The sequence below is a fragment of the Cyanistes caeruleus genome, chromosome 9 (assembly GCF_971803275.1).
Source record: "Cyanistes caeruleus chromosome 9, bCyaCae1.hap1.1, whole genome shotgun sequence".
In the NCBI taxonomy this organism is placed as follows: domain Eukaryota; kingdom Metazoa; phylum Chordata; class Aves; order Passeriformes; family Paridae; genus Cyanistes; species Cyanistes caeruleus.
In genome coordinates this window covers 34,096,192-34,121,427 of record NC_141709.1, presented here as the reverse complement: position 1 = coordinate 34,121,427, position 25,236 = coordinate 34,096,192, and the positions used below count along the sequence as shown (strand labels likewise).

Below are 25,236 nucleotides of genomic sequence, written 5' to 3'. Positions count from 1 at the left end.
GTATGGTAAAAAAGATAATTTATATAGTTGGTTTAAATTGAGATGGTTTTATACAGTTGTAAGGCGGCTCCTTTTCTGTAGACTGTTGTTAATTACTTAGGATTTTCAGCTGCATTGCACGAGTAAAATTAATAGTTTTGCAGACTAAAATTAATAGTTTTTCAGAATAAAATTAGTAGTTTTTCAGAATAAGATTAATAGTTTTGCTGCTCGGTGTCCTGTGCCAGGAGCAGCCCGAGCACAATCCGTGCTCGGGTCCCAGGGCCAGCCCCACACTGGTGGTGCCTCGTGTTGATACGTTGATATTTGAAGCATTCCGTGGAAAAGCGGGTGTTTTTTTCCATGGAAAACGCGTTCCTCAAGTGCCACCTGCTGTAGGGACTGCAGCAGGACACGAATCCTCCCGGGAGCCGACCGGGAGAGATCCCCGGGCAGAGCTTTACACCTTTATACATCACCAGCGACAGCGCTGCCACCTCCACCGCCCAGAGGGACAAACCCAGCTCCGGAGCCGGATCCCAGGTGCTTTTCCCCAGGATGTGGCTACAAGGGAGAGGAAGAAGTGCCGGGAAGGCGGCGTGAGCTGCGAAGGAGCGCTGTGCATGGCGGGGACCGGGCACACCTGGGCAGATCCTGCCCGGTCCCACAGACCCCAGGGAACCAGGGGGATCGGGAGCGCTGCGGTGGCGCGGCCGTGGCAGCCCGGGGACACGCAGGGCACAGCGGGCAGCGTCCCTCAGAGGGCAGGGCCACGGTCCCGCCCACAAACCACGGCTCATTAACCCACATACACAATATTCACTTAAATAACGCGTTCACTCCAACACTGATCGTTATCCCCAGGGGCCCTTCAGGTATTGGGGAAAGTTCTTCCCCAGAGGGCGCTTTTCCCGCTCCCGCTCCCTTTTCCTTTTCCCTTTTCCCGTTCCCGCCCCCGGATCCCCTCACGGCCCCTCCCGCCGCCAGGGGGCGCTGGCGCGGCTGAGGCTGAGGTGTCCGCGGCGCTGCCTGAGCGAAAGGCGGGCGGGGCAGGCCCGGCGCAGGCGCGCAGTGGGGCAGGGCCGGGCGCAGGCGCGTGGCGGGGCAGCCCCGCGGCGCAGGGCCCGGGTCCTGCGTGTGGCGGCGGCGCTCGGCCCGGCCCGGCTCGGCCCGAGATGGCGACCAAGAACTTCCGCGTGAGCGACGGGGACTGGATCTGCCCCGACAAGAAGTGAGGGGAACGGCCGGGAGCCGGGCGGGGCGCGGAACCGGAGCGGGGCAGGGAGCGCAGAGCACCGGGAGCGGGGACGGGGAGCGAGGCAGGGAACGGGAACGGCACCGGGACCGGGCGGGAGCGGGAGCGGGACAGGCGCAGGGACACCGGGAGCCGCGGCCGCCGGCTCGGGAGGGGGGACACGGCCCCGGGCCCGGCACGGTTTGGCGTGGGTAAATCGGGGCGCTCGGGGCGGGTGCGGAGCCCCCGATGGGCGAGTCCAGCCCGGTTTAATCGCGGCCCCGTGCTCTGCTCCGTGCCCAGGTGCGGGAACGTCAACTTCGCCAGGAGAACGAGCTGCAACAGATGCGGCAGAGGTGAGTTCCCAGCAGCACACACCTTGTCCTCTCTCCGCCCCATAAAACAGCAGTAAAAATTCCTATCGACCCGAAGCTGTTTGAGAAGTCCACCTATTTTTATTTAAACGCTGTTAAATATCTCCCGTGAGTTCTGAGGCTGCTGTTTGAGGAGCTGTGTGTCTCTCCCTGCAGAGAAGACGACGGAGGCCAAGATGATGAAGGCAGGGGGGACGGAGATCGGGAAGACGCTGGCGGAGAAGAGCCGGGGGCTGTTCAGCGCCAACGACTGGCAGTGCAAAACGTAGGCTCCAAACACACAGCTCCTGCTTTTCCCTGGAAATTCCTGCTGCTGCAGGGACAGCAGGGCTCAGGGCCACAGCCCCGGGCTGTGCTCTGGGGTCAGCACTCGTTTGCTGCACAGCACTTAATTAATAGGGCAGCAGGAAGGTTTGGAACGGCAGCGCTGCCCAGGAAAAAGGACAGGTTTGATAAGCTGAGACACTGCCCAGGTTTGGAGGGAATGTGGAGCTGGAAATGCCACCCCCCACGACGTTTGGAGGTGCTGCCTTCCCTGGGAGGGTGTGAGGCACTGGCACAGGGTGCCCAGAGCAGCTGGGGCTGCCCCTGGATCCCTGGCAGTGCCCAAGGCCAGGCTGGATGGGTTTGGAGCAGCCTGGGACAGTGGCAGCTGTCCCTGCCATGGCAGGGGTGACACTGGATGGGCTTAAAGGTCTCTCCCACCTCAGTCTGGGATTCCATGAGCATTATTCCCATGTTCATTTGCTCCTCTGAGGTGTGGATGCCACCCTGAGACATAACGAGGAATGTGAACCCTTTCTGTGCAGTTGTGCTCCTGTCCCTGCTCCTGCCAGCCTGCCTTTGGTTTGACTTCCCCCTGGGTTTGTCCAGTCCCATCACCTTCCTGAGTGCTGCATCCCCACCCTTTTATTCCCAGTCTGATGGATAACGTCCCCAGTCTGGAGGGTGACATTCCCAGTCTGGAGGGTGACATTCCCAGTCTGGAGGGTGACATTCCCGGTCTGGAGGGTGACATTCCCAGTCTGGAGGGTGACATTCCCAGTCTGGAGTGTGACATTCCCAGTCTGGAGGGTGACATTCCCAGTCTGGAGGGTGACATTCCCAGTCTGGAGGGTGACATTCCCAGTCTGGAGGATGAATTCCCAGTCTGGAGTGTGACATTCCCAGTCTGGAGTGTGACATTCCCAGTCTGGAGGGTGACATTCCCAGTCTGGAGGGTGACATTCCCAGTCTGGAGAGTGACATTCCCGGTCTGGAGGGTGACATTCCCAGTCTGGAGGGTGACATTCCCAGTCTGGAGTGTGACATTCCCGGTCTGGAGGGTGACATTCCCAGTCTGGAGGGTGACATTCCCAGTCTGGAGTGTGACATTCCCAGTCTGGAGGGTGACATTCCCAGTCTGGAGGGTGACATTCCTAGTCTGGAGTGTGACATTCCCGGTCTGGAGGGTGACATTCCCAGTCTGGAGGGTGACATTCCCAGTCTGGAGAGTGACATTCCCAGTCTGGAGGGTGACATTCCCAGTCTGGAGGGTGACATTCCCCTCTGTGTGTTCTCCCTGCAGCTGTGGCAATGTGAACTGGGCGCGGCGTTCCGAGTGTAACATGTGCAACACCCCCAAGTACGCCAAGCTGGAGGAGAGGACAGGTGAGCTGGGGGAGCCCCAGGTGCTGGCACAAGGGCTCTGGCAGTCCCAGTGCACACTCCTTGTTTTCCCAGAACAGGTGCAGGTTCCTGGCCTCAGCCAGCCCCGCTGCTGGGGAGGTGATGGCTCCGTGTGGGAAATCGGGGAGCGTTCAGCCTGAGCTGGCCCTGGGTTGATTTTGATGTCAGGGCTTTGGCAGCGACGCTGAATTGATCTGCAGGGGCCTCCTGTGCGCTCTGGGTGTGCAGAGGGCCGTGCAGATAAGGCTGTTATCTGCTCAGGAGGGCTGGGGCTCAGTTTCAGCTCTCCTGCGGGAACGTGAGCCCGCAGGGAACTGGGGCAGGATCTCCTTACAGCTCCTGCCCTCTGCTCCTGGATCAGGGAATCCACTGCAGGAGCGGAGCAGGGGATTTAGAGCACAGGGTGGAACACAAAGGCACAGAAATAAAGGAGCCCAGAGAAGAGCACAAAGCTTATTATTCAAAAGGAAAAACGATGTTTCAGTATTGAATATTGTGAAAATAGGAAAGGATATTAAGTAATATAATCAAATTTCATATAATTATTATAATTGTAAATAATATATCCATGTATTTATTATATAAATAATTTATTGAAGTGGTTAGCAATTAATTAAGTAGATAAATACTTTCAGTGGTCCTATTCCATTCTTTTAATTGGATTTCTGAGGAACTGCATTTAATAAACGCACGTGGGAACAATTCACGTTCCTCCTGAGATCCCATCACGTCCTTGTGGCAGATTGACAATTCTGAGAGGGTTCCCAGAGCCCCTGTGGAAGTTTCTGTGCTCAGATGTGGTGCAGCTCAAGGGATTGTGTTGCTTTGCCCCTTTTTCAAGGCTATGGAGGAGGATTCAATGAACGGGAGAACGTGGAGTACATAGAGCGGGAGGAGTCCGACGGGGAGTATGATGAGGTAAGGGAGGTTGCTCTGGAGAGACTCTGGTTGTGTTTTTTAAGGATATCCCATAAAATTGAAACCCAAACTGCTCAGATTCCCATTCATCTCTGTGGAGTCTCCTTGTCCCCAGGATGAGCATCTCTGAAGGCTCCTTGTTGCTAATTGATGTTCCACAGTGCTCCCCCTCTCCCTTGGGCCGAGATCTTATTTAAAGTTGATGATTATTTCTTTTCTTATAGAAGACTTACCAAAAATACAGTTGGTGATTGGTTTTTGTTAAATCCTGTTCTAATCCTGGCACAAAATTCCTCAGTTTGGGCGCAAAAAGAAAAAGTACCGGGGGAAGCCGGTGGGTCCTGCCTCCATCCTGAAGGAAGTGGAAGATAAGGAATCTGAGGGGGAGGATGAGGAGGATGAGGATGAAGATCTCTCCAAGTATAAATTGGATGAGGTAGGATGGTTTGTTGTTTTAATCATGATTTCAGTGCTGCCCAGGAGCAGGGGAAGGGCTGGGCAGTGTTTTCAGCTGCCTTTAGAGCAGAGCTCTGGCAGTAAAGGGTAGAAAATATATATATATATATATATATAGTAGAATAACGGGTGGGAGAGATGGGCACAAGCTCTGCTTTGTTTTAAGCACCTGCACCCAAAAATGGGCAGCTTCTTAAATCATAAATTACAAACTTATCTGAGATCAGAACCCAAGATCTTTATTTGGAATTCGGATGTGTGGTTACCATGTACAGCGAGTGCTCTTGAGTTTTCTTCCTAGGCTTTTAGAACCGCATCAGATTTATTTTTTATAAAATGAAGTAAAATATTCTGAGGGGTTTTCTTCATCTTTTCTGAATGATATGAGCATCACTTATTGGATTTTCCACATCTTTGGGCAGCAGCCCTGCAGAGACACGTGCAGATGGTCGTGTTTTACACAGCAGTCACCAAACTGCACATGAGATCTGTCTCTGCAGAGCTGGGCTTCGCTTAGAGATTCTGAGGGTGAAAAGTGGTAAAAATCTGTCACTGTGCTCATTAACTTCGTTAAATATTGGGGGGGGATTGCAGAGTTTTTATTACTTTGTTTGGAAACACCAATTTTCAGTCACTCTTTGCTTAAAATTGTGGGGTCTCATTGAATTCTGATCCAGTCTCAAAGGCTGGGAAGGAGCACGAGGTGAAGGCCAGAATAAGTAACAAGTGAAGGGGAGCTAGAGGCATGGCCTGAGTTTGCTGTGTTGTGCCTGTGCCAGGATGAGGATGAAGATGATGCTGACCTGTCCAAGTACAACCTGGATGCCAGTGAGGAGGAGGACACCAACAAGAAGAAGAAGCCACCGAGACGCAGCCGCTCCAAGTCCCGCTCCTCCCACTCGCGCTCGTCCTCGCGCTCATCCTCTCACTCGAGCTCAAGGTCTAGGTCCAGGTAAACGGGTACAGGTCCAGGGTAACGCCAGGCAAAATGTCAGTATCTGACTTCCTTATTTCCTTTGTCTTGATTGCCTTGCAGTTGTGTAATGATGTGAATAACTCTCCGTTTACAGAGGTGGTGATGCTCTGCCTGAGCTGCAGCAGGGAGGCTCCGTGGGGCCTGGGGCTTGTTTCAGTGCTTTGAGTTGATGTTTGGTGAAATCCCTCAAAGACAGGGAATAATGCAGTTTGTTTTCAGGTTTTCAGGCTCGCTGGCCATGGGTGGTTCTGTTGTTGGACAGAGGGGGGCACTGCTGGAGTGGGAGGAGGTGGCAGGAGAGGCAGAGACGATGCAGCCCAGGCAGACTCAGGGAAAGGACACAATGGGAATATCCTGGGAATAACGACAAGAAACTTGAACTTGAGTTAATGGCAAGTGACAAAGCTTAAAATGCAGTGGCAGTGTTGTCACAACCTTCCCATCCCTGGAGCTGTCCAAGGCCAGGCTGGACAGGGCTTGGAGCAGCCCCCTGCCCATGGAACAGGGAAATGAGATGAGCTTTAAGGTCCCTTCCAACCCAAACCAGTCTGGAATTCTCTGATGGCACTGAAGGTTTATATGGAACCTCACAGAGGTCTGCTGGGCAGGCTCAAGCTCTTTCATTACTATTTAAATTCAGTAATAAATGAATTACTGTTTAAATTCAGTCACTGCTTTGAAATTGGTGATGTCATTAATATTGGAGCTTTTGAGCTGCCTTAGAGCTCATGCAAGGAGGATCCTGATGAATCAGAGCAGGCTCCCAGGGTCATTTATTAAATGCACATATATAAAGTTCAAGTTTCTTCTGATCCTCCCAGCTTCATCATTGCCCCTGTGTGCTCTCAGTTTTGTCACTGCCCAAATTCTGCAGCCCCTCGTGGTAACCAGGGGCCAGCCCCAGCCTCTGGCTTGGCTTTTCCCCCTCATGGTTGGATCTTGCTCCTGCTGCCTCCTTCCTCTGTTCCTCAGCCTGCCCTCCTTCCCACTCCTCGGGGCAGTTTGTGTGCAGTGCTTGGCTGGGAGGCTCCAAGGACTCTCAACAACCTCACCTGCCCATAAGTGGCCATAAATTCACAAACATTAACAATGAAATAGAAAGTGACTTGTCCTAACTGAGATTTCAACTTCCTCTTGAACCTTTTGCTTCTGGCTACAGATATTTGGAAATATCAGTTGCCATTTGTGCATGCTTCTTTTATTTTTTTTTTTTTTTGGTGGGTTTTAAAAAGGTTTAAATCTATTTCCTAACTAGGAGATGTTCACACCACTGTATACTGCCCAGTAAAATGAGAAAGTTGTGGTAACAGTATAAACTGAGAGGCTGACACAAGTAAAATGTATTTTACCTGAAAACATTGTTAGAATTTGTTTTCAATGCTTTTGTTTCCAGTGTTTGCTGTAGCCTGCTGCCATTGTTACATTTCTCTTGTGGTTTGTGCTTTAGAGAAAATCCATCAGTGAAAAATGGGGAAATAATTTTGGCCAGTTACAGGTTGTGTTGGATGTGGCTGTATTTTAGCCCCAAATTAACCACTTAATTTATAATGCAGGGGAAAATCTTCATTAAAATTTGAAGCTGATTGCAAAGTGCTTGTGAGAACTAGCTGGGGGGAAGCTGAGCTGGCCAATCCTGAAGCTCTCATCTGCTCTGCCTTTCAAGGAAACTGATGGGTTTCCAGTTAAGGCACAAATTAATGTATTGATTTCATGAAATAACCAATAGATAGGAAGTTATTTCGTTTTGCCAGGTAACTGCAGTCCTGTTTAATTGTTGTGCTTTGTTTTAGGAACCATAATCTAAAGCTGAGTAAAGCTTTTAATGTTTTTATTGCAAGATCTTGCTGTGTGAAGGTGTCTGGTTTAAAGGGTGCTGTGGTGATGCTGGGGAGGGATTGGCATTTTAGGACTCGGACTGTGTTGCTGCCTCGTGTCTGCTGCTCTCAGGAGCAGTGACTCTGCTAAATGCAAGTCAGACACTGGAAAAAGATCTCCCATGTTGTTGCAGGTCCCATTCCAGGAGTTCTTCCAGTTCCAGATCGAGATCCCGCTCCAGCTCCAGGGAACAGTCCCGATCCCGTGGGTCCAAATCCAGGTGAATGAGGTACCAGCCTGTCCCTGCACAGACACAGGGCACAGGCTGCAGCTGCTTTGGTCCCACGTAGAGCCGTGCTGCTCAGACAAACATTAACTGCTTTTTATCTTGGAAGTCAGAGCTGCTGGGTCCCTGCAGCAGGTGCTGCCAGCACCGCCGTGTTCGCTGAGGAGCAGAGGTTGTGGTGCAGGAGGTTAAGTCTGGCCTAAGCCGGACGCGCGGACGCCACCGAGCTGCAGTGGAGGAAGAAGGATTTGAGTGCATGGTTCCCTGCTGCAGGCATTCGGGTGCTTCTCCAGTTTCCACTGGGGCTGCTTGAGCTGGAGGAGCGTTAGGAATACCGCCCTACTTCTGGTTTTGTGTTCAGTGAGAGCTCTGCACCTTCCACGAGACAGGGCAGCTGTTCCTGAATAAAGCTGGGGATGACAGGAACATGGTGGGAGAGGCTGAGAGCAGGCAGAGTGATTTGCCTGGAGCATCACTGAGCTGGGCAGGGCACAGGAACAAAAGCACCTTTGGGGTGTCCTTGCACAGGCATTCCATTGGCAGAACAGCCCCTCTGGGATGGAATGAAGGGCTGTCCCTTCTCCGTGCATGCAGAGAATCCCCGAACTCTAAATAAGGAAGCTTGGGTTGGAAAGAACGATCACAAATGGTGCCACCACCCCCTGGGGGCAGGGACGTGCTGTGGATTATCCTGTGAGGGTCAGCACTGGATGGAATCCGTGCTTTTGGGAAGAAGAAAGGTATCCCTGTGCCCCACCAGAGGGACACTGTATTCCAAGAGATGTTTTTAAATATTCTGACCCAGTTCTGAGAGGCTTTTTGCAGTATTTTGAGTATTGAGGAGGGTTCTAGTCTCTTCACAAATGTAGTTTGAGGTCTGTAAATATGACAGCTGGATTTGTTGCTGTTTGGCCACTTGAACATGCAGTGGGAAATGTCTGTGAGGATAGAGTGAAGCATGCTAAATCAGCTTTGGATCTCTGCTTTCCAGGTTATTCTGATGAGTGAATTTACCTGCTGAGGAGGGTCCTTACAGAGGCCACTTCCCAGCAGTCACACTGTGCTTTTTTTTTTTTTTGCCAAAATGTCTCATTTTGGTGAATGCTGGGAAGAGCTTTCCAAACCATTGGTGGTCCATTTATCAGGAAACACTGCTTAGCAAAATTTCTTAGGAAAGCTGCCCTGGCAGTAGCAGAGTGCTCTTGGCAGAGTAAGTATGGAAGCCCCTGGTGTTTATTTTCCACACCTCTGGAGTAAAGAGAGTAGCGAATGTTGATGAAAACTGTCTCTGCTTGTTCTGTCTTTGTGCCTTCTCCATGAGCCCAGAATTAAATGTGATTTATTTCTCAATCAATAAAGATCCAGCTCCAGGTCCTACAGGGGGTCTTCCACCCCAAGGAAAAGATCTTACTCCAGCTCTCGCTCCTCGTCTTCCCCCGAGAGAGGCAAGAAGCGAAGCCGCTCTAGATCCTCTTCCTCTGGTGATCGCAAAAAAAGGCGCTCGAGATCACGGTCACCCGAAAGGTTTGGGTTTATGTAGAATAAGAATGGCTGTATTGAGATGTGTGATGGTTTATTGTAGTTATCCAAGGACTGAGATTCACTGGGAAACAATTGAATCTGAGCAGTTATTCTCATAGTAAAAGTAGTTTCCTCACTTGCCCTACTCTTACTTTTGTTAACCCCTCTGTAATCGCTTTTTTTTTTTTTTACTAATTTTCCCCCCTCCAAAGAAATTCCTCCTGGTAGGAGCATGTTCTGTATAAAGACCTGGCTCACTTTCAGTGTGTGGCAGTGTTAATGTGTTCATTATTGAATTATTTTCTTAAGTAAATACTGCATTGAAATAGAAACTGTATTCTACTCTCAGTATTAAATTTAGACTTTTAGTATTAAATTAGTGGCTTAAAGTTACTTGTATATTCTTGTAAGGCCCCCATGAGATATACTTGGCTTCCAGCTATGGTAGGATGCTGCTCAAAGCGGGTTCCAGGATGAATCTGAGCTCATTTCTGTGCATGCTTTCTCCATTTGTATCTTGCAGACGCCGCAGATCTTCCTCCGGATCCTCCCATTCTGGTTCCCGTACGAGTTCTAAAAAGAAATAATGTCTAAAAGCTCACACTTACAAAAACCCACCAAAATTCCAGTCAGTGCATGAGACATTTTTAAGAAGTTGGTGTCTTACTTGGTCAGAAGTGCTCAATCTGCTAGTAGAGGTGCATGTCTGTCCTGGCTTTCTGGCAAACTGCAGCTTTGTTCATCCATCACCCAAACCCGCAGTAGCATTTTAAGCCATAAACTCCCCGGCACAGGGGGAGGTGCTGTGGTGTAGGGGGGGTTTGTTAATTCTCAAGATCAGTTCCTCCACTCCTGGCTCCCTCAGCTGGAGGAGCAGGTTGGGAATGTCCTGGCACAGCTCTTGGTGTGAGCAGGAAGCCGGGAGTTTTCCAGGGCAGGATGGAGCTCCCGTGGGACCACAGCAGGGGCAGGGCTGGGGGCACCTGGGGCCAGCAGTGGGGCCTTGGGCAGAGCAGTTTTTATTTTGCCATGCAGCAGTGCCAGTGCAGATGGACACCCCTCTAGCAGCTCAAACCCCCCAGTCCATCATGATTCCAGAGGGAATTAGCCTCATTCCTGGCGAGGGAGGACGTTTGCAGGCAGCACAGTGCTGTGGCTGCGGTGCTTTCCAGAGCCCGGACTCCAGGATCCCTCCTTACAAACGGATCACTTGGGATCTGCTCTGGGGCTGCAGGAGTATGGAACTGGCTCCTTGGAATCAAGGGAAGCTTCCGCAGGCCGCCTGTAAAATTCCCTTTGGGGCTGACTAAAATTTTCAAGGTATCTTAATTTTATTTTTCTTTACCAATGAGAATGAATAAACTGTGTAGAAAGTTCTGGCATCTTCAACGTCTTCTTCATCGATCATTTTTTTCCCTTTAACATAATTTATGGCTTAAAATGCTTTATGGAATCCATTTGAGTATAAAACTTGGTCTCTCTTGAGCTCCGTTTGGTTAAGAAAGGTTTAAGTTTCTTCAGTGCCATCACAAGGTAAGTATGGTAAGGAAAATTCTTTTTAAGCAAGCAAAAAGCAATATACCTTCATTTATTTCAGTAATAAAACTGCCAGATTTGCTGCTTGTTTTGATAAACTGCGCAGAAACAAACGGAGCAAAATCTAGAAACTCCATTCTGCTTTTTTTTCTCTTTTTTTTTTTTCCTCTTATTTTTTTTTTTTTTTGAGCCACGTCTTATGGACTGGTCTAGAAGCAAAATGTTTTTGGTGTAGAGGTATTTTGATAAATCTCTTTGCAGAAAAAATGCAGTTTCTTCTTTAATGCTTTCTTTTCTTTCTAATTTCCATGCTAAATGTGTGTAGGTTGCACAAGAGCAGGTTAGTCTGTAACTGTGCCTCTGACTTCAACGTCCAACTAAACTGTAAAACCAGATCAAGTAGACGCTCTGTTGTTAGCCTTGGGTTTTCTTGTGCTTTGTATTCCAATTGTTGCTGTACTTAACAGATGAGAGGTTTCAAACTTAGCAACTGATAGGCCACAGGCAGAGGAGGAGGATGGTTCATTTGGCTTAGAGAACGTGTAAGGCAAAATAATGCTGTAGACAAGTGTAAATAAAACCTGTGAGTCAACCGTGCTCGAGTGCTTTGTCTTGGGAACAGTCGGCCTTCCCCGTCCCCTGCACTGCCCCTGGTTCTGTGTCAGCTCACCCGGGCCACGCACCCCGCGTGTTCACATCGTGAGCGGCTTTTCATTGCGACAGAAAATGAGATTTTACAAGGTGTTCCCACAGAATTGTGGAATGTCTTGGGCTGGATGGGACCCATCAGGATCATAATCCAGACCCCCCAACAACCCCAGCCTGGGCATCCCTGGCAGCGCTGCCCAAACCCTGCTGGAGCTTGGGGCCGGGACCATTCCCTGGGATCTGGGCAGTGCCAGCACCTCTGGGGGAAGAACCTTGCCCAAAATCCACCCTGAGCTCCCCTGGCCCAGCCTGGGGCCGTTCCCTCTCCTCCTGTCCCTGTTCCTGGGAGCAGATCCCAAATCCCCCCGGCTGTCCCCTCCTGCCAGGGACTTGTGCAGAGCCAGAAATTCCCCCTGAGCCTCCTTTGCTCCAGGCTGAGCTTTCCCAGCTCCCTCAGGGATTCTCCAGCCCCTTCCCGGCTCCCTCAGGGATTCTCCAGCCCCTTCCCGGCTCCCTCAGGGATTCTCCAGCCCCTTCCCGGCTCCCTCAGGGATTCTCCAGCCCCTTCCCGGTTCCCTCAGCGCTCCCGGGGCTCCGTTCCCTCCCAGCCCGGTTCCCGGGCCCGCTCCGTCCCCTCAGGCCCTGCCCGCTCTGTCCCGTTCCGCCTCTCCCGGCCCCGGGGCGGGTCCTGCCCGTCCCTCACATAAAGCGGCCGCGCGGGGCAGCCGGGGCGCTGCCGGCTCCGAGCCGGCTCCGAGCTCGTTCCCTTGGTGCTCCTGTGTCGCTCCGAGCCGGCTCGGTGCCCGCTCCATGCGGGATCTGCCGGCTCCGGGATGAGCCCCTGGCAGCAGCGGCCGCCCAACGCCAGCGCGGCTGTGGGGCCGGGCCCGCGGGGGAACGGCACGGGCCGGGCGGCCGAGCGCGGCAGCGCCGTGTCCGTGGCCATCCCGCTCACCATGATGCTGACGGGCGTCGTGGGCAATGCCCTGGCCATGCTGCTCGTGTCCCGCAGCTACCGCGCCAAGGGCAGCCGCAGGAAGCGCTCGTTCCTGCTGTGCATCGGCTCCCTGGCGCTCACCGACATGCTGGGCCAGCTGCTCACCAGCCCCATCGTCATCTCCGTGTACCTGTCGGGCCGCCCCTGGGCCACCATGGACCCCTCGGGCCGCCTCTGCGACTTCTTCGGCTTCAGCATGACGGTGTTCGGGCTGTGCCCGCTGCTGATCGCCAGCGCCATGGCCGTGGAGCGGGCTCTGGCCATCCGCGCCCCGCACTGGTACGCGAGCCACATGAGCCCGCGGGCCACCGAGCGCGGCCTGCTCGCCATCTGGGCCTCCGGCGTGGCCCTGGCGCTGCTGCCGCTGGCCGGGCTGGGCCGCTACGCTGTGCAGTGGCCCGGCACCTGGTGCTTCATCAGCACCGCCGGCGGCAGCGCCTTCGCCGCCGCCTTCGCCGCGCTGGGGCTGCTGTCGCTCGTGGTCACCGGCGCCTGTAACCTGGCCACCATCGCGGCGCTGGTGGCCCGCTGCCGGGCCAAGGCCGGCTCGCGCTGGGGCCGCATCGCCACCGAGACGCTGCTGCAGCTGCTGGGCATCATGTGCGTGCTGTCGGCCTGCTGGTCACCGCTGCTGGTACGTGACAGCCGCCCTGCCCTCCCTGCGGACACCCCGGGCCGGGCCAGCGGGGCCGCGGGTGCTGAGCCTGCCGGACAGGAGCGGGGAGAGGCCCCGAGGAGAGCCGGGCTGCGGGGCCGGGCTGCGGGGCCGGGCTGTGGGAGCCGGGCTGTGGGAGCCGGGCTGCGGGGCCGGGCTGCGGGGCCGGGCTGCGGGGCCGGGCTGCGGGAGCCGGGGCAGGAGGAGAAGGAGGAGGAGGAGGAGAAGGAGGAGGAGAAGAAGGAGATTCTCGTGCAGAGAGAAAAGCGGGGTGTGAGGAGCGGCTCTGGGAGCTGTCAGATAGGATTTGGGGGGGTTTATTTGCTCCCGCCTTGCAGCAAAACTTCCTTCAGTCTTTTATGAGGAAACACACGAGCCGTGACTCTGAGAGCCCGCTGGGTTGGATTTACAGCAGCCTCCCGGCCTCGGCCACTCTGGGGTTTAAGGATCCTTTCATTGCTTTCCATTCTTTTATTATTCCTTCCTTAAGAACCCCTCGTTGTGATGTAGGAGTGGGGCAGGCAGAATCCACATCTTTGCCGTGTGGGACCAGGGCACACCCGGGGGCTGGGATCCTGTCCCGAAAGGCTGGGCTGTTCTATCAAGGAGTAACAGGATTTTTGGAAGATTTGTACTTGATGTCTTTGAGCAGGATGGGCTGAAGCTGGTTGGGGAAATGCTGAGGTTATGTGAAAGGCTCTTTCTGGCTGGAGAAGGATTTTTCTCCTTGTCCTGTCACCCCCGAGGGTTTCACCAGCCTTGAGAGGAGATCCCTGAGATGAGGAAGCGTTTCCTCCTCCCCATGATGGGTGAGGAAGCAGGGGTTCCGCTTGGTGCTTTGGTGCCCTGGGCATTCCTGTGCTTTCAGAGGCAGAAGTCAACCCTCAAACACCAGGGGATCAATCCATCAGCACTTCCCCTCCCTCGGCAGCAGCAACACTTGGAATGTGGAACTTCTGTGGAGTTCTCAAAATCCAGACTCGTGGTGCAGGGGTATTTTTATAAATATATCTCCATTTTTATACATAAAGCTCCATTTCCATACACGCACCCCAGCTCGTTCTGTACAGCTCTGAAGTGCAGGTCAGGAATCAGAGACCAGATTTTTGGAGAAGTGACCAGGGAGAATGCAAATTTTCACTTTTCAGTGAAAGCCAGCCCGTAGCAATCATTTAACCTGTAGCTGCAGCACTCAGCAGTCGTGAGAAATGGAGCTGAAACAGAAATCCAGGGCTTTACAGAGGAGGCTTTTTTGTTTCTGTGGCTTTTTCAAAGACATCTGAGTTTTGTAACTGAGAACTAATGGATCCTGGCAGCTGCTGCTGAGAGGTAAACAACGCCCTCGCCACACACGGTATTTTTAGAGCTGATCTGTTGATGTAAACGACAAAATCAAATGTGATTTAGCAGCAGAGGGAAAGTTCTGACAGCGTGGCTGTGCTCTGGAGTGTCCTGCACGTCTGGCTCTGTGCTGGCTTGGGAAGGAGGGAGGAGAGCAGACAGGGCAGGAATTGTTTCCTTTTTCCAGGAGCTTGTTGGGCTCTCCAGGGAGCACCTGGGGGGACACCCCACTCCAGTGTGGCATCGCTGGTTTCCAGTTCACACTGATCTGTTTGTTTTGGAGCATGTGCTGACAGGACACAGGGAATGGCTCCCAGAGGGCAGGGCTGGATGGGATCTGGGGCAGGAATTGTTCCCTGGCAGGGTGGGCAGGCCCTGGGATAGAATTCCCAGAGCAGCTGGGGCTGTCCCTGGATCCCTGGCAGTGCCCAAGGCCAGGCTGGATGGGTTTGGAGCGGCCTGGGACAGTGGGAGCTGTCCCTGCCATGGCTGGGGTGGCTCTCAGTGGGATTTGAGGTCACTCCCAGCCCAAACCAGGCTGGGATTCTGGGGTAGCCCCAGAGCTGGATGGCAGCACACAAATGACTCCGAGGTGAAATGGGGGAAGCTGTCCCTTGATTGCACAGAAGCTCCACTGCAGCACAAACTGGAATTCTCACAATAATAATTTTGGATTTGCAGGCTACAAAATGATTCCTTCTCGGAGTTGTTTCAAAGTTATCTAAATCCAAATGCTCAGGAATTCTGCTGCTTTTCCTGTTAAAATGCTTCTGCTCCTTATCCCTCCTGACAGACAAAAACTAAAGATGTATAAAACCTTATTCATAATAACAATAAAGTTTTAGCTGCTTTAGTTGAATAAATCCAATCATCAGCCATATTTCTGCATGCATTTTAAGCCAGATTTTTAATGGCATAAATCATGTTGACTTTATTCCACCTGATGTTGTTCCTCTGCCTTGTGCAGCCTTTTAATCCATTTAGAAGACCAATAGAGGCCGTGATAAACAACCTCTAATGATATCAAACAAACAAAATTTCCAGTAGAGCAGCTGTTGGCCCAACAGCTACTCCAATAAAGGGATATTACATAATAAAGCCAGGAACGAGCAGCAGTTGTGTGCTTGGGAAATGTATTCTATTAGCCTGGTGGTTTTGGAGCTCCATGTGAAAAAGGGATGGCAGAGTCTGGCAGGGCCAGGACTGGGGCGGTGTGTGAAGAGCCAGGCAGTGGTTCTGGCAGTGTGGGGCTGCTGCCCCACTGGCTCCTGCTGTGCTCTGGCTCTGTGTCCGTGTTTTCACAAGGCTCTATCCATGGCCACTGATGTCAATGAAATGTCGTGGGTAGAATCCTCAGCTGCTTCTGTTTAAAGGAATAAAAATAATTCTGTGCTGTCCACGCTGCCCTGCCCTCCAGACTGAGCCCAGGCTTTCCAAGGTCAGCACATGGTTATTGATCTGGCACCCAGAATATCCCTTGGAAGGGAAGAATCCTCCCTGGAGCCTGTGCTCCCGGGCAGTGTGGGGACAGCAGCAGCCCAGCTGTGACCTCTGTGGTGACACAGCTCTGAGGAGGTTTCCTGTGGGATCGCAGCCTGGCCTGGCCCTTCCCAAAGGCTGGAGCCACGGGACTGGCAGCGATTCCCTGCGGATCCGCTCCCTCGGGCTGTTCCCAGCGCTCTGGGGACTGGCTGCCAGTTTACCCAGGGGCTGGGAGTGCTGGGAGGCACTGGGAGCACTGGGAGCACTGGGAGCACTGGGGGCACTGGGAGCACTGGGAGCACTGGGAGCACTGGGGCACTGGGAGCACTGGGAGCGCTGGGAGCGCTGGGAGCACTGGGAGCTCTGGGAGCACTGGGAGCATTGGGGGCACTGCCCCATGCCCCAGGGCAGTGCTGGGTGCGTGTCCATCTCTGTGGCACTGGGAGCACACGGACAGCCCCGGTTCCGCAGGGATCCCGGGCAGCACAGGCACACAGCCGGGCCTCCGGGTCATGCCCAGGAAAGGTTTGTGAGCAAAACAAGGATCTGTTTGGGAAAATGAGGTGTTCAGGATCCCAGGCTGGCTGGGGTTGGGAGTAAAGCTCATGCAGTTCCAGGGGCAGGGACAGCTCCCACCATCCCAGGCTGCTCCAAGCCCTGTCTGGGGCACTTGCAGGGATGCGGGGGCAGCCGCGGCCTCTCTGGACGGCGGTGGCATCGCTGTGGTGACACTCAGCCCCTTACCCTGTGTCCCTTTCCCTCCCTGCCCAGATCACCATGCTGAGGATGATCTCAGAGCACACGGCCGGGCCCTGCCGGGCCAGCTCCGGGGAGCCCTGGCGCTGGGAGCCGCGCCAGGAGTGCGACCTGTCGCTGACCGCCGTGCGCCTGGCCTCCCTCAACCAGATCCTGGACCCCTGGGTGTACCTGCTGCTGCGCAAGATCCTGCTCCGCAAGCTCTGCCAGGCAGCCAGCACCGTGTCCAAGTGCTCCAGCGCCGAGTGCCGGGACAGGGACAGGGACAGGGACAGGGACAGGGACAGGGACAGGGACAGGGACAGATCTGTCTCCCTGCCCGAGGAGATCCGCCGGACCGCGGCCTGAGGGTGTTCCCTGCGGGGAAACCCTCCTGGGAGCCTGCTGACCCCTCACGGTGTCACTGCTGGAGCCAGAGCGCCAAATTCTTCCTGCAGGTGCCACAAGTGCTGGGATACAGCAGGACACAACCCTCTGCAGCCATGGCTGAGCTGCACAGCGAGAGGAGGACACGTCCTCATCCATGGTCACTGCAGAATGGGAGGAGAACACGTCCTCATCCATGGTCACTGCAGAATGGGAGGAGGACACGTCCTCATCCATGGTCACTGCAGAATGGGAGGAGAACACGTCCTCATCCATGGTCACTGCACAGCAGGAGAAGGACATTCCATGGTAACTGCACAACGAGAGGAGGATGTTCCACAGTCACTGCAGAACAGGGTGAGGACATTCCATGGTCACTGGACAGCAGGAGAAGGACATTCCATGGTAACTGCACAACAGGGTGAGGACGTTCCATGGTCACTGCAGAACAGGAGGACACGTCCTCATCCATGGTCACTGCACAGCAGGAGAAGGACGTTCCATGTCCTCCATTCCACTGCATAGCGAGAGGAGGACATGTCCTCATCCATGGTCACTGCAGAATGGTCACTGCCACTCGTGGCTGAGATGCACAGAGGAAGGTCCTGTGAGCCTAAAGTAGAGCCTGAGGGAGCTTCTCGTCCTTTAAGGTGGAAGAAACTGTTTTCCTGACAGCCAGCAGATTCTCCAGATGGAATTACTGAAGGGAGATACTCCCTTAAATTATGCTGAGAGTATTTAATACTAAAATTACCTCCCTCAGAGAGTCCTTCCTCCTTTTTGCTGGAGGTGGAGAAAGAGAAAGGGAGAAAAAACACAGGAATAAGGAAAAAAAGTTAAATTTGGTTGGATTTCAGTGTCTTAAAACTGAGCAGGGGCTGTGGCAGTGATGGAACATCCCTCTCTTCCAAGGATTGAGGCAGCAGGAGTCTCCTGCCTCCTGATAAACGCTGATCCGTGTGGCAGCTGAAGCGAGCTTGAGGAGGGTGCAGCACCGGGGCAAGGGGAGAAATCCCTGATTTTTCCCTGGCATCCTGTGGAATGTGCAGGGAGGCTGGAATTGCTGCTTGAGGGGGGCAGATGGAGAGGAGGAGAGTCAGACCCACTGCTCCCACAGGAGCTGCTTTCCTGGGAAGTGCCGTGTCCATGAGCAGCAAATGCTGTGGGAGGAACGGGGCTGGCACTTGGGGCCTGCAGAGAGCTCAGAGCAGCATCCCAAAGAGTTCAGCTCTTCCTCCAGAAACACAAATGTGGCAGCTCTGGGAGGTTTTAAACTGCAGCAGACTGGAAGCAGTGGGTGGAAGTGTGTGAATTTGTCAGGTCTTTTCCCAAAGAAACTTCCATGGTTTAGTTACAAACTCAGTTGCAATCCATTGGTGCCACATCTGAGGCTTGTTTTTTAAAAAGCTGTGTCTTAAGGCATTTTCTTTACCCTTTTGGGGCTGACAGCCTCTCATGTCTCCTGTTTTGTGGCCTTTGGGGTGAAATCAAGTACAAATACAACAAAATACAGCTGATATTCCATGTGCCAGGTGCTGTGGAATTCAGGGGTCTTACAGGCAAATGAAGTCCTGCATCTGTGAGGAATTTCTTTACTTACAAAACCTTTACTTTTTTTAATTTGCTTATAAAAGTAATTCCTCAGCAAAGAATCTGTGCCTTCACTTTTGTCCTGCATTGTCTGATTCTTGTCCACATAAATCTGATTTTATGCAGGTGATGTCTGAGTCCAGCCTAAAAGCCAAGGTTTAGCTTTAATTGAAGACCCAGCCTAAATTTAATGGATTAAATGCCTTTTTCAGTTTGAGTTGCTGGACCCTGCTCTGTGCTGAGCCACTCCTGGTGTAACAACTACAGGTTCATCAGTGCTTCAGGGGAAAAATGCTTTAAAAAGTGCCTTGCAGGAGTCAGACTCTGCTTTGTTGGGATTATTTGGGGCTGGAAAAAGCCTCTTGTGTGCAGAGGATCCCTTCTGTTCCCTCTGTGTACTTTTCCTTTGGGAAAGAGCTCAGCAGAGCCGTTCACTTGTGAAATATGTCGGGATGACCTCAGCTGCCTGGATCAGCCCTGGCCAGCACATTCCTGGCTCCCAGATTGTCTGGAGTCACGGCTGGGATGGAGGGAAGGGAGAGGGAACCCACGCCTGTTATCCCCCCTTGATGGGAAAAGCAGGGTGCTGTGCCTCCTGAGCGTGGAAATCTGGGGATGGGACACTGGGAAGGGCCCTCCAGCAGATTGAGAGGAGTCCTGATGTCAGGGTGGGTTCACTGCACTCCCATGAAACTGCTTTTGTCACCAATAGTCAGTGCTGGGATGGGCACTTCTGTCCCTCTGGGGGGTAAAATGAAGGAGCTGTTTCATCCAGGTGGGAAGGGATGGTAGCTTTCCCCAGATGGGAAGGGATGGTAGCTTTCCCCAGATGGGAAGGGATGGTAGCTTTCCCCAGATGGGAAGGGATGGGAGCTTTCCCCAGATGGGAAGGGATGGGAGCTTTCCCCAGATGGGAAGGGATGGGAGCTTTACCCAGATGGGAAGGGATGGGAGCTTTACCCAGGTGGAAAGGGATGGGAGCTTTCCCCAGATGGGAAGGGATGGGAGCTTTACCCAGATGGGAAGGGATGGGAGCTTTCCCCAGATGGGAAGGGATGGGAGCTTCCCGTTTGTTTACAGGAGAGGGGTGGGAGCTGTGCCTTCCAGCCCTGGCTCAGTGAGGGGCTGCACTTCTAAACCTGATCCAAGTGCACCTGGGAGCTTTCATTCCCATCTCTGTGGGTCGGGGAGCTGTGTCTGTGTCGTGGTACTTTTCAGCCTGGTTTTGTGTGCTGTCCCTCTGCCTGAGGTGTTCTGGGAGCTGCAGGGCACAGAAAATGCACCTGGAGATCACGCTTTGCCTGCAAACCACTGGTGTGTGTCCCACCTGTGTGTGTTGTACCAGCGAGAATAAAAAACCAGAGTGACCCTGGCCTTGGCTGGGTTTTGGCAGGAGCTGCTGGAGGTGGGGCCAGAGCAGATTTTATCTGCCCAGTGATCCAGGGATTGCCTGTGGGAGCTGCTCTGCTGGGAATTCCAGCCCAGGGGAACCCAGCACCTGCACCTGCACCTGCACCTGCACCCCAACCCAGCCCAGGCTCTGGGGTGTCCCAGCACAGGTGAACTGTCTGCAGCCCCTCCCACCAAGGCTCTTGCCGTGGTTTTATCCCATTATTCCCATTATTTTACTGGGTTTTTGAGCTCCTCAGGAGGATTGACACAGGGGAGCAGCACTGGGGTGGGGAACCCCAACCCAGCCCAGCCCAACTGGGAAATCCCTGGTGGCTGCTGGGTCTGAACTGACACAGGAGTTCCAGGCAGGCAAATCCCAGAATCCCTGGGGTTGGAAAAGCCCTCCCAGAGCACCGAGTCCAAGCTGTGCCTGATCCCCAGCTTGTCCCCAGCCCAGAGCCCCGAGTGCCACGTCCAGGTCTGCCTTGGGCACCTCCAGGGGTGGGGACTCCACAAAATCCCGAATTACATTTCCCAGACAATGGCAGAAACACCTCGGAGCCAGCCCCAGCCCCCACTGAACAGCTGGGTTTGAGTTTCCCTTTATCAGTTTGATCTCAGTTTAAAAAAAAACAACAAAAGGCAAATCAGAACCAGGGTTTGATAAGGAGCGGAACACAGGAGAGATGTGAAGGTAGAAAAACAGAGCTGGGAGCACAAAAGAAATATCTCTGTGACCTTCAGCAGCAGCAGGAAGAGCCTGAGCTGAGAGGTTTGGTTGCCCAGAGACAGCAGAAAGCTCCCCAAAATTGTGCTGTGAGGACAAACAGCTCCTTCAAGCCACATCACTCTGTGCCCAGGGTTACAGGAGCCTTGGAGGGATCCCACAGAATCCCAGACTGGCTTGGGTTGGGAGGGACCTTAAATCCCATCTCATCCCACCCGTGCCATGGCAGGGACAGCTCCCACTGTCCCAGGCTGCTCCAAACCCATCCAGCCTGGCCTTGGGCACTGCCAGGGATCCAGGGACAGCCCCAGCTGCTCTGGGAATTCTATCCCAGGGCCTCACACCCTCCCAGGCAGCAATTCCAAGCTCTATCCCAGCCCTGCATCCCAAGGACTTCCCCTGCTCCCCGTGGGCAGCTCTGCCCTTCCCAGCCCTGATGCCATCCCCAGCGAGCCCAGCTGGCTGTCCCCTGGCTGTCCCCTGGCTGTCCCCCTGCCTGTCCCCTGCTGCCTGTCCTCAGCCAGCGCCCCTCGCTTTGTGTCCGTGTGTCTGCAGCTCCTGGGAGGATGTAGTGGTTTAGATTTGCCAATTTCGTTTCCTGGCCAACAAACCAAATAAATGTTTTGGTTTTAAAGCAGCAACTAAAAAAAATCACTAGAAAACTTATTTATTTCTTGCTGTGAGATATGGATTAGAGCAAGAGCAAAACAGGCTTAAAACTTAAAAGGAATAAAGAAAGTTTATTAACAAAACTACAAGAATAAGAAAACCAGAATAAAACCTTCAGAAAACTCTTTTTTCCCCCACTACCCAACCATTCCCTTGTTCACATGACAACATAGAGACAAAAACACTTTGGTGTTTACAACAGTCCCAGTTCTTGCTATGGTCTTTCCATCAGTCTTTGTAGAGAAACAGAAGTCTTCTTCTGCTAATCTATAGAGTTTCTCACAAGAAAACTACTTCTGGTATAGCTTTCCATTTCTCTGATGCCAGCCTGGAAAAATCTGTCATGTGGCGTCTCCTCCCATTTCACATCACTCTGAGGTGTGTATGGGTCAATGAGTCTAAGGATGGCATTTTTAAGGATGGGTTATTCAAAGGCAAAAGTTCTCTTCATTTGTCTCTGTGAGCTTCCCTGGAAACAGAAGTTTTCTCTTTGTCTCTTAATGGCCTGAAAGGTAAAGTCACCCCAGGAGAGAGGCACAGGAGGAGTTCCCATCCAGCTGCTGCTGGGGCTGTCCCAGCACGCTGAGGGGAACGAGCCCAGCCCTGGGGAGGCTCCAGGAGCTCTCCCTGTTGTGCTCCTGCCTCTCCCCAGCATTCCCGGTGGGAACAGGGAGCAGCAGGAATGCCTGAGCACCCCTCGGCAGCACTGCAGGCTGGGCCCAGCCCCGGGCACTCCCCGGCTCCCTCCAGCTCTGCCTTCCCTCAGTTGGGATTTTTCAGGGATGAAGTCAAAAGGAGAATTAATCCAGGCTTGTCAGGAAGACAGAGCAGCCCCAGCAGTGACGGGGGTGCAGGAGCTGAGCCCCCCCTGCGCTCCAGGGCACAACATGAAAGAGCTGCTCTGAATATGAAATATGTCAAATATGCCCAAATGCATTTTGTGAAAGACAATGTATTTATGTTTGGGGATGCTTTGTTTGAAGAACCCATCGTGGCCAGGGCTAGAAGCCCCAGTTATTTTGACTTTCTGTAAACAGAGTGGTTGGACAGACCTTGCCCCCCCTCCCCACACAGGCTGTTTGCTCCGAGGAGCCGCAGTTCTTCCATGCATCCATCGGGACAAATAAATCCAGCATTTATAACAGCTCTGGGCTGGCAGACGAAGGGAAGTGTTCATCCCCACTTGGAGTGGCTTTTCAGGGGAGGATGTCATTCCCAGCAGCTCGTGGTTTATGTGACAGGTTGGAGTCGGGTGCATTTTGCCTGATTGTTTGTAGTTCCCTGGCTCTGAACGTGAACAGAGACAAAAGCAGGCCTGGAAAAACCCTCTGCCCACATTTGGGCACGGCTTTGTCCCGTCCTGGCCTCGGGGGGAGGTCAGAGCCTGGCAGTGCCCAGCTGTGCCCAGCCCCACGCCGAGGGAGCTGCCACAGGGCCAGGGCTGAGCCCCGTGCAGTGCCCAGAGAGGCTTCACTGAGCCAGGGCTGCACCTGCAGGGCTTGGGGCTGGAAATGCCCTGGCACAGAGCCCCACCACCCCAGGGCATCACCCGGGATGGGAATGCTCCAAACCTGGATCCCAGCCCCCCTCCACCCCCTCCCCAGAGCACTGGGGCTCTGCTCTGTGCCCCAGAACTGAGAGGGACCTGCAGCCTGTAATGCCACAACTTTAAGCATTCAAACCCAAGGATCGGCCAAAGCTTGGGCTCAGGGATCCTGGAGGTCTGTTCCAACCTAAATAACTCTGTGATTCTGTGGATCTTTGAAATATCAGATCTGCTGTGGCTGTCCCAAGGGCAGGGCTCGGCCTCCTGTGGCTGAGGAAAATCCAGCAGGGCTCGGTGGCTCCGAGCAGAACCAGCCCCGGCTGCCCAGCTCCACCTCCGGGGATGTTTACACTGAGACGGCCAAGAACTGCCTGTCCCTGTGTCCCTGTGTCCCTGTGTCCCTGTGTCCCTGTGTCCGTGTGTCCCTGTGTCTGTGTGTCCCTGTGTCCCTGTGTCCCTGTGTCCCTGTGTCCCTGTGTCCATGTGTCCCTGTGTCCCTGTGTCCCTGTGTCCTTGTGTCCCTGTGTCCCTGTGTCCCTGTGTCCCTGTGTCCGTGTGTCCCTGTGTCTGTGTGTCCCTGTGTGTCTGTGTCTGTGTGTCCCTGTGTTTGTGTGTCCCTGTGTTTGTGTGTCCCTGTGTCCGTGTGTCCCCATGTCCCTGGTGTCCCCACTGTCCCCCGTGTCCCCAGTGCACCCACAGTGTCACACTGCCCTGCCTGGAGTGTCCCTCGTGTCCCCAGGGCCTGCTGGGCAGTGGCACAGCTCAGAGCGGTGCAGGTGGGCTCAGAAACCTCTGCAGTGCCTGGGAAATGCAGGCAATGAGCGACAGGAGTTTCCCAGTGGCACTGCCCGGTGCTGGGTGGAAGGTGCCCCTCGGGGAGAGTCCGTGTCCCCTCGTGTCCCCTCGTGTCCCCTCTGCTCTGTGCTGGGCCCCACAGCCACCAGGCTCACCCTGAACAGATGCCCATGGCCAGGAGGTCATTTGAATTCCAGTTTTCCACTTGGGAAACTTGATCTTGCCAGATCCCACCTGGACATCAGACATCCCCAACTTGTGCCAGCCTGGAGTGTAACTCTGGAATTAAATCACTCAGTGCTGCTGGCTGATCTCGTGCTGTGATTCCGTGATCTTCTCCAGTCCTATCAGAAACACCAGGGACCAAACTCCCCTCATTTTTACACAAGTAATTTTAATTAGCATGTTAAAATAAATGTCTTAACATCAGTCTGTCACCTGCCTTCAGCTGCATTTACAGTGCCCTTTTCCATCCCTGAACTCTCCCTGGGATCCCCAGGAGTGTCCCAGGGGTGTCTGAGCACTGCACATGGTGGAGAGCTCCCACTGCCCCCAGACCTCTGTCCTGCTGTTCCCCAGTGCTGGAAACTCAGACAGCTCTCGGCTTTGGAGGAGACAGAGCCTCTGGAAAACCAGCTGCTGTCTCCTGACCAAACTGGCATTTAGCAATGCCTGATGGCCTTTCCTTCCCAAAATAACCGGGAGAGCAACGCCCCAGGAATGGGAGCTGTTATCCCACATCAGAGGGGTTTGTGCAAGCTGAGCCTGGATTTCACCGTGGGTCACGGTGCCCACGGGACATTCCCAATCTGCTCCCCACACCTCCTCTCTGGAGACTCACCCTGGATTCACACCAGGCACGACCTTTCCCACAATGGGAGCTGCCTCCGTTGGGAAAGGCTGGTGAGAGTGCAAGGGCTGCAGTTCCAAGAGCTGTTCTTCCAGGGGCTGGTGCAGTTCCAGGGGCTGCAGTTCCAGGGGCTGCAGTTCCAGGGGCTGGTGCAGTTCCAGGGGCTGCAGTTCCAGGGGCTGTGCTCCAGGGGCTGCAGTTCCAGGGGCTGCAGTTCCAGGGGCTGCAGTTCCAGGGGCTGTGCTCCAGGGCCTGTGCTCCTGGGGCTGGTGTGCCATGGCCAGCAGTGAGGTGTCACCCCAGCCCCACAGGCTGGCCCTGGGGGCTGTCACTGCCACTGCCCTGCTGTAGCACAGCCCAGCTTTATTCCCAAATCCCTGGGGTTCATCCATGCCAAGGCCGGAGCTGGTTGTCAGCACGTGTTCCCAAAACCAGCACTGCTGTGCCATGTGTGGCCTTCCTCACGGTTTTCCTCCCTTTTTTGTGCCCAACACCGCAGAGCTGGAGCCAAAGCCCCATCAGATCCATCCTGGATGTCCCTCATGTGCCCCAATCCCTGCTTTGGGGCGAGCTCCGTGTGTTCAGGGGGGGCACAGGGGAATGCAGAGGAATGCCCATGGCACAAGGCCGGAGTAGGAGCTGCTGCCAGGCTCTCCCAG

At 53.8% G+C, this 25,236-nt stretch overlaps 2 protein-coding genes and 1 long non-coding RNA gene across 3 annotated transcripts; 2 read left to right on the top strand and 1 right to left on the bottom strand.

Moving 5' to 3' along the window:
• The first annotated feature begins 1,055 nt into the window (after nt 1-1,055).
• ZRANB2 (zinc finger RANBP2-type containing 2) lies at nt 1,056-11,360 on the top strand. The gene is made up of 10 exons (XM_086841500.1): nt 1,056-1,210; nt 1,517-1,569; nt 1,744-1,852; nt 3,155-3,237; nt 4,097-4,173; nt 4,472-4,609; nt 5,409-5,581; nt 7,614-7,700; nt 9,066-9,230; nt 9,751-11,360. The coding sequence occupies exons 1-10, from the start codon at nt 1,155-1,157 to the stop codon at nt 9,812-9,814; spliced, it is 1,005 nt and encodes a 334-aa protein (XP_086697626.1). The 5' UTR covers nt 1,056-1,154; the 3' UTR covers nt 9,815-11,360.
• A 704-nt stretch (nt 11,361-12,064) lies between these two features.
• PTGER3 (prostaglandin E receptor 3) lies at nt 12,065-18,657 on the top strand. The gene is made up of 2 exons (XM_086841496.1): nt 12,065-13,042; nt 16,658-18,657. Exons 1-2 carry the CDS (start codon nt 12,245-12,247, stop codon nt 16,988-16,990), a joined length of 1,131 nt encoding a protein of 376 aa, XP_086697622.1. The 5' UTR covers nt 12,065-12,244; the 3' UTR covers nt 16,991-18,657.
• Nucleotides 15,285-17,250, bottom strand: LOC111932935 (uncharacterized). Its single transcript, XR_002866430.2, has 2 exons — nt 16,814-17,250; nt 15,285-15,767 (listed from the first exon to the last, which is right to left on the bottom strand). It is a non-coding gene; the product is annotated as an uncharacterized LOC111932935 (long non-coding RNA).
• Nucleotides 18,658-25,236: the final 6,579 nt, after the last annotated feature.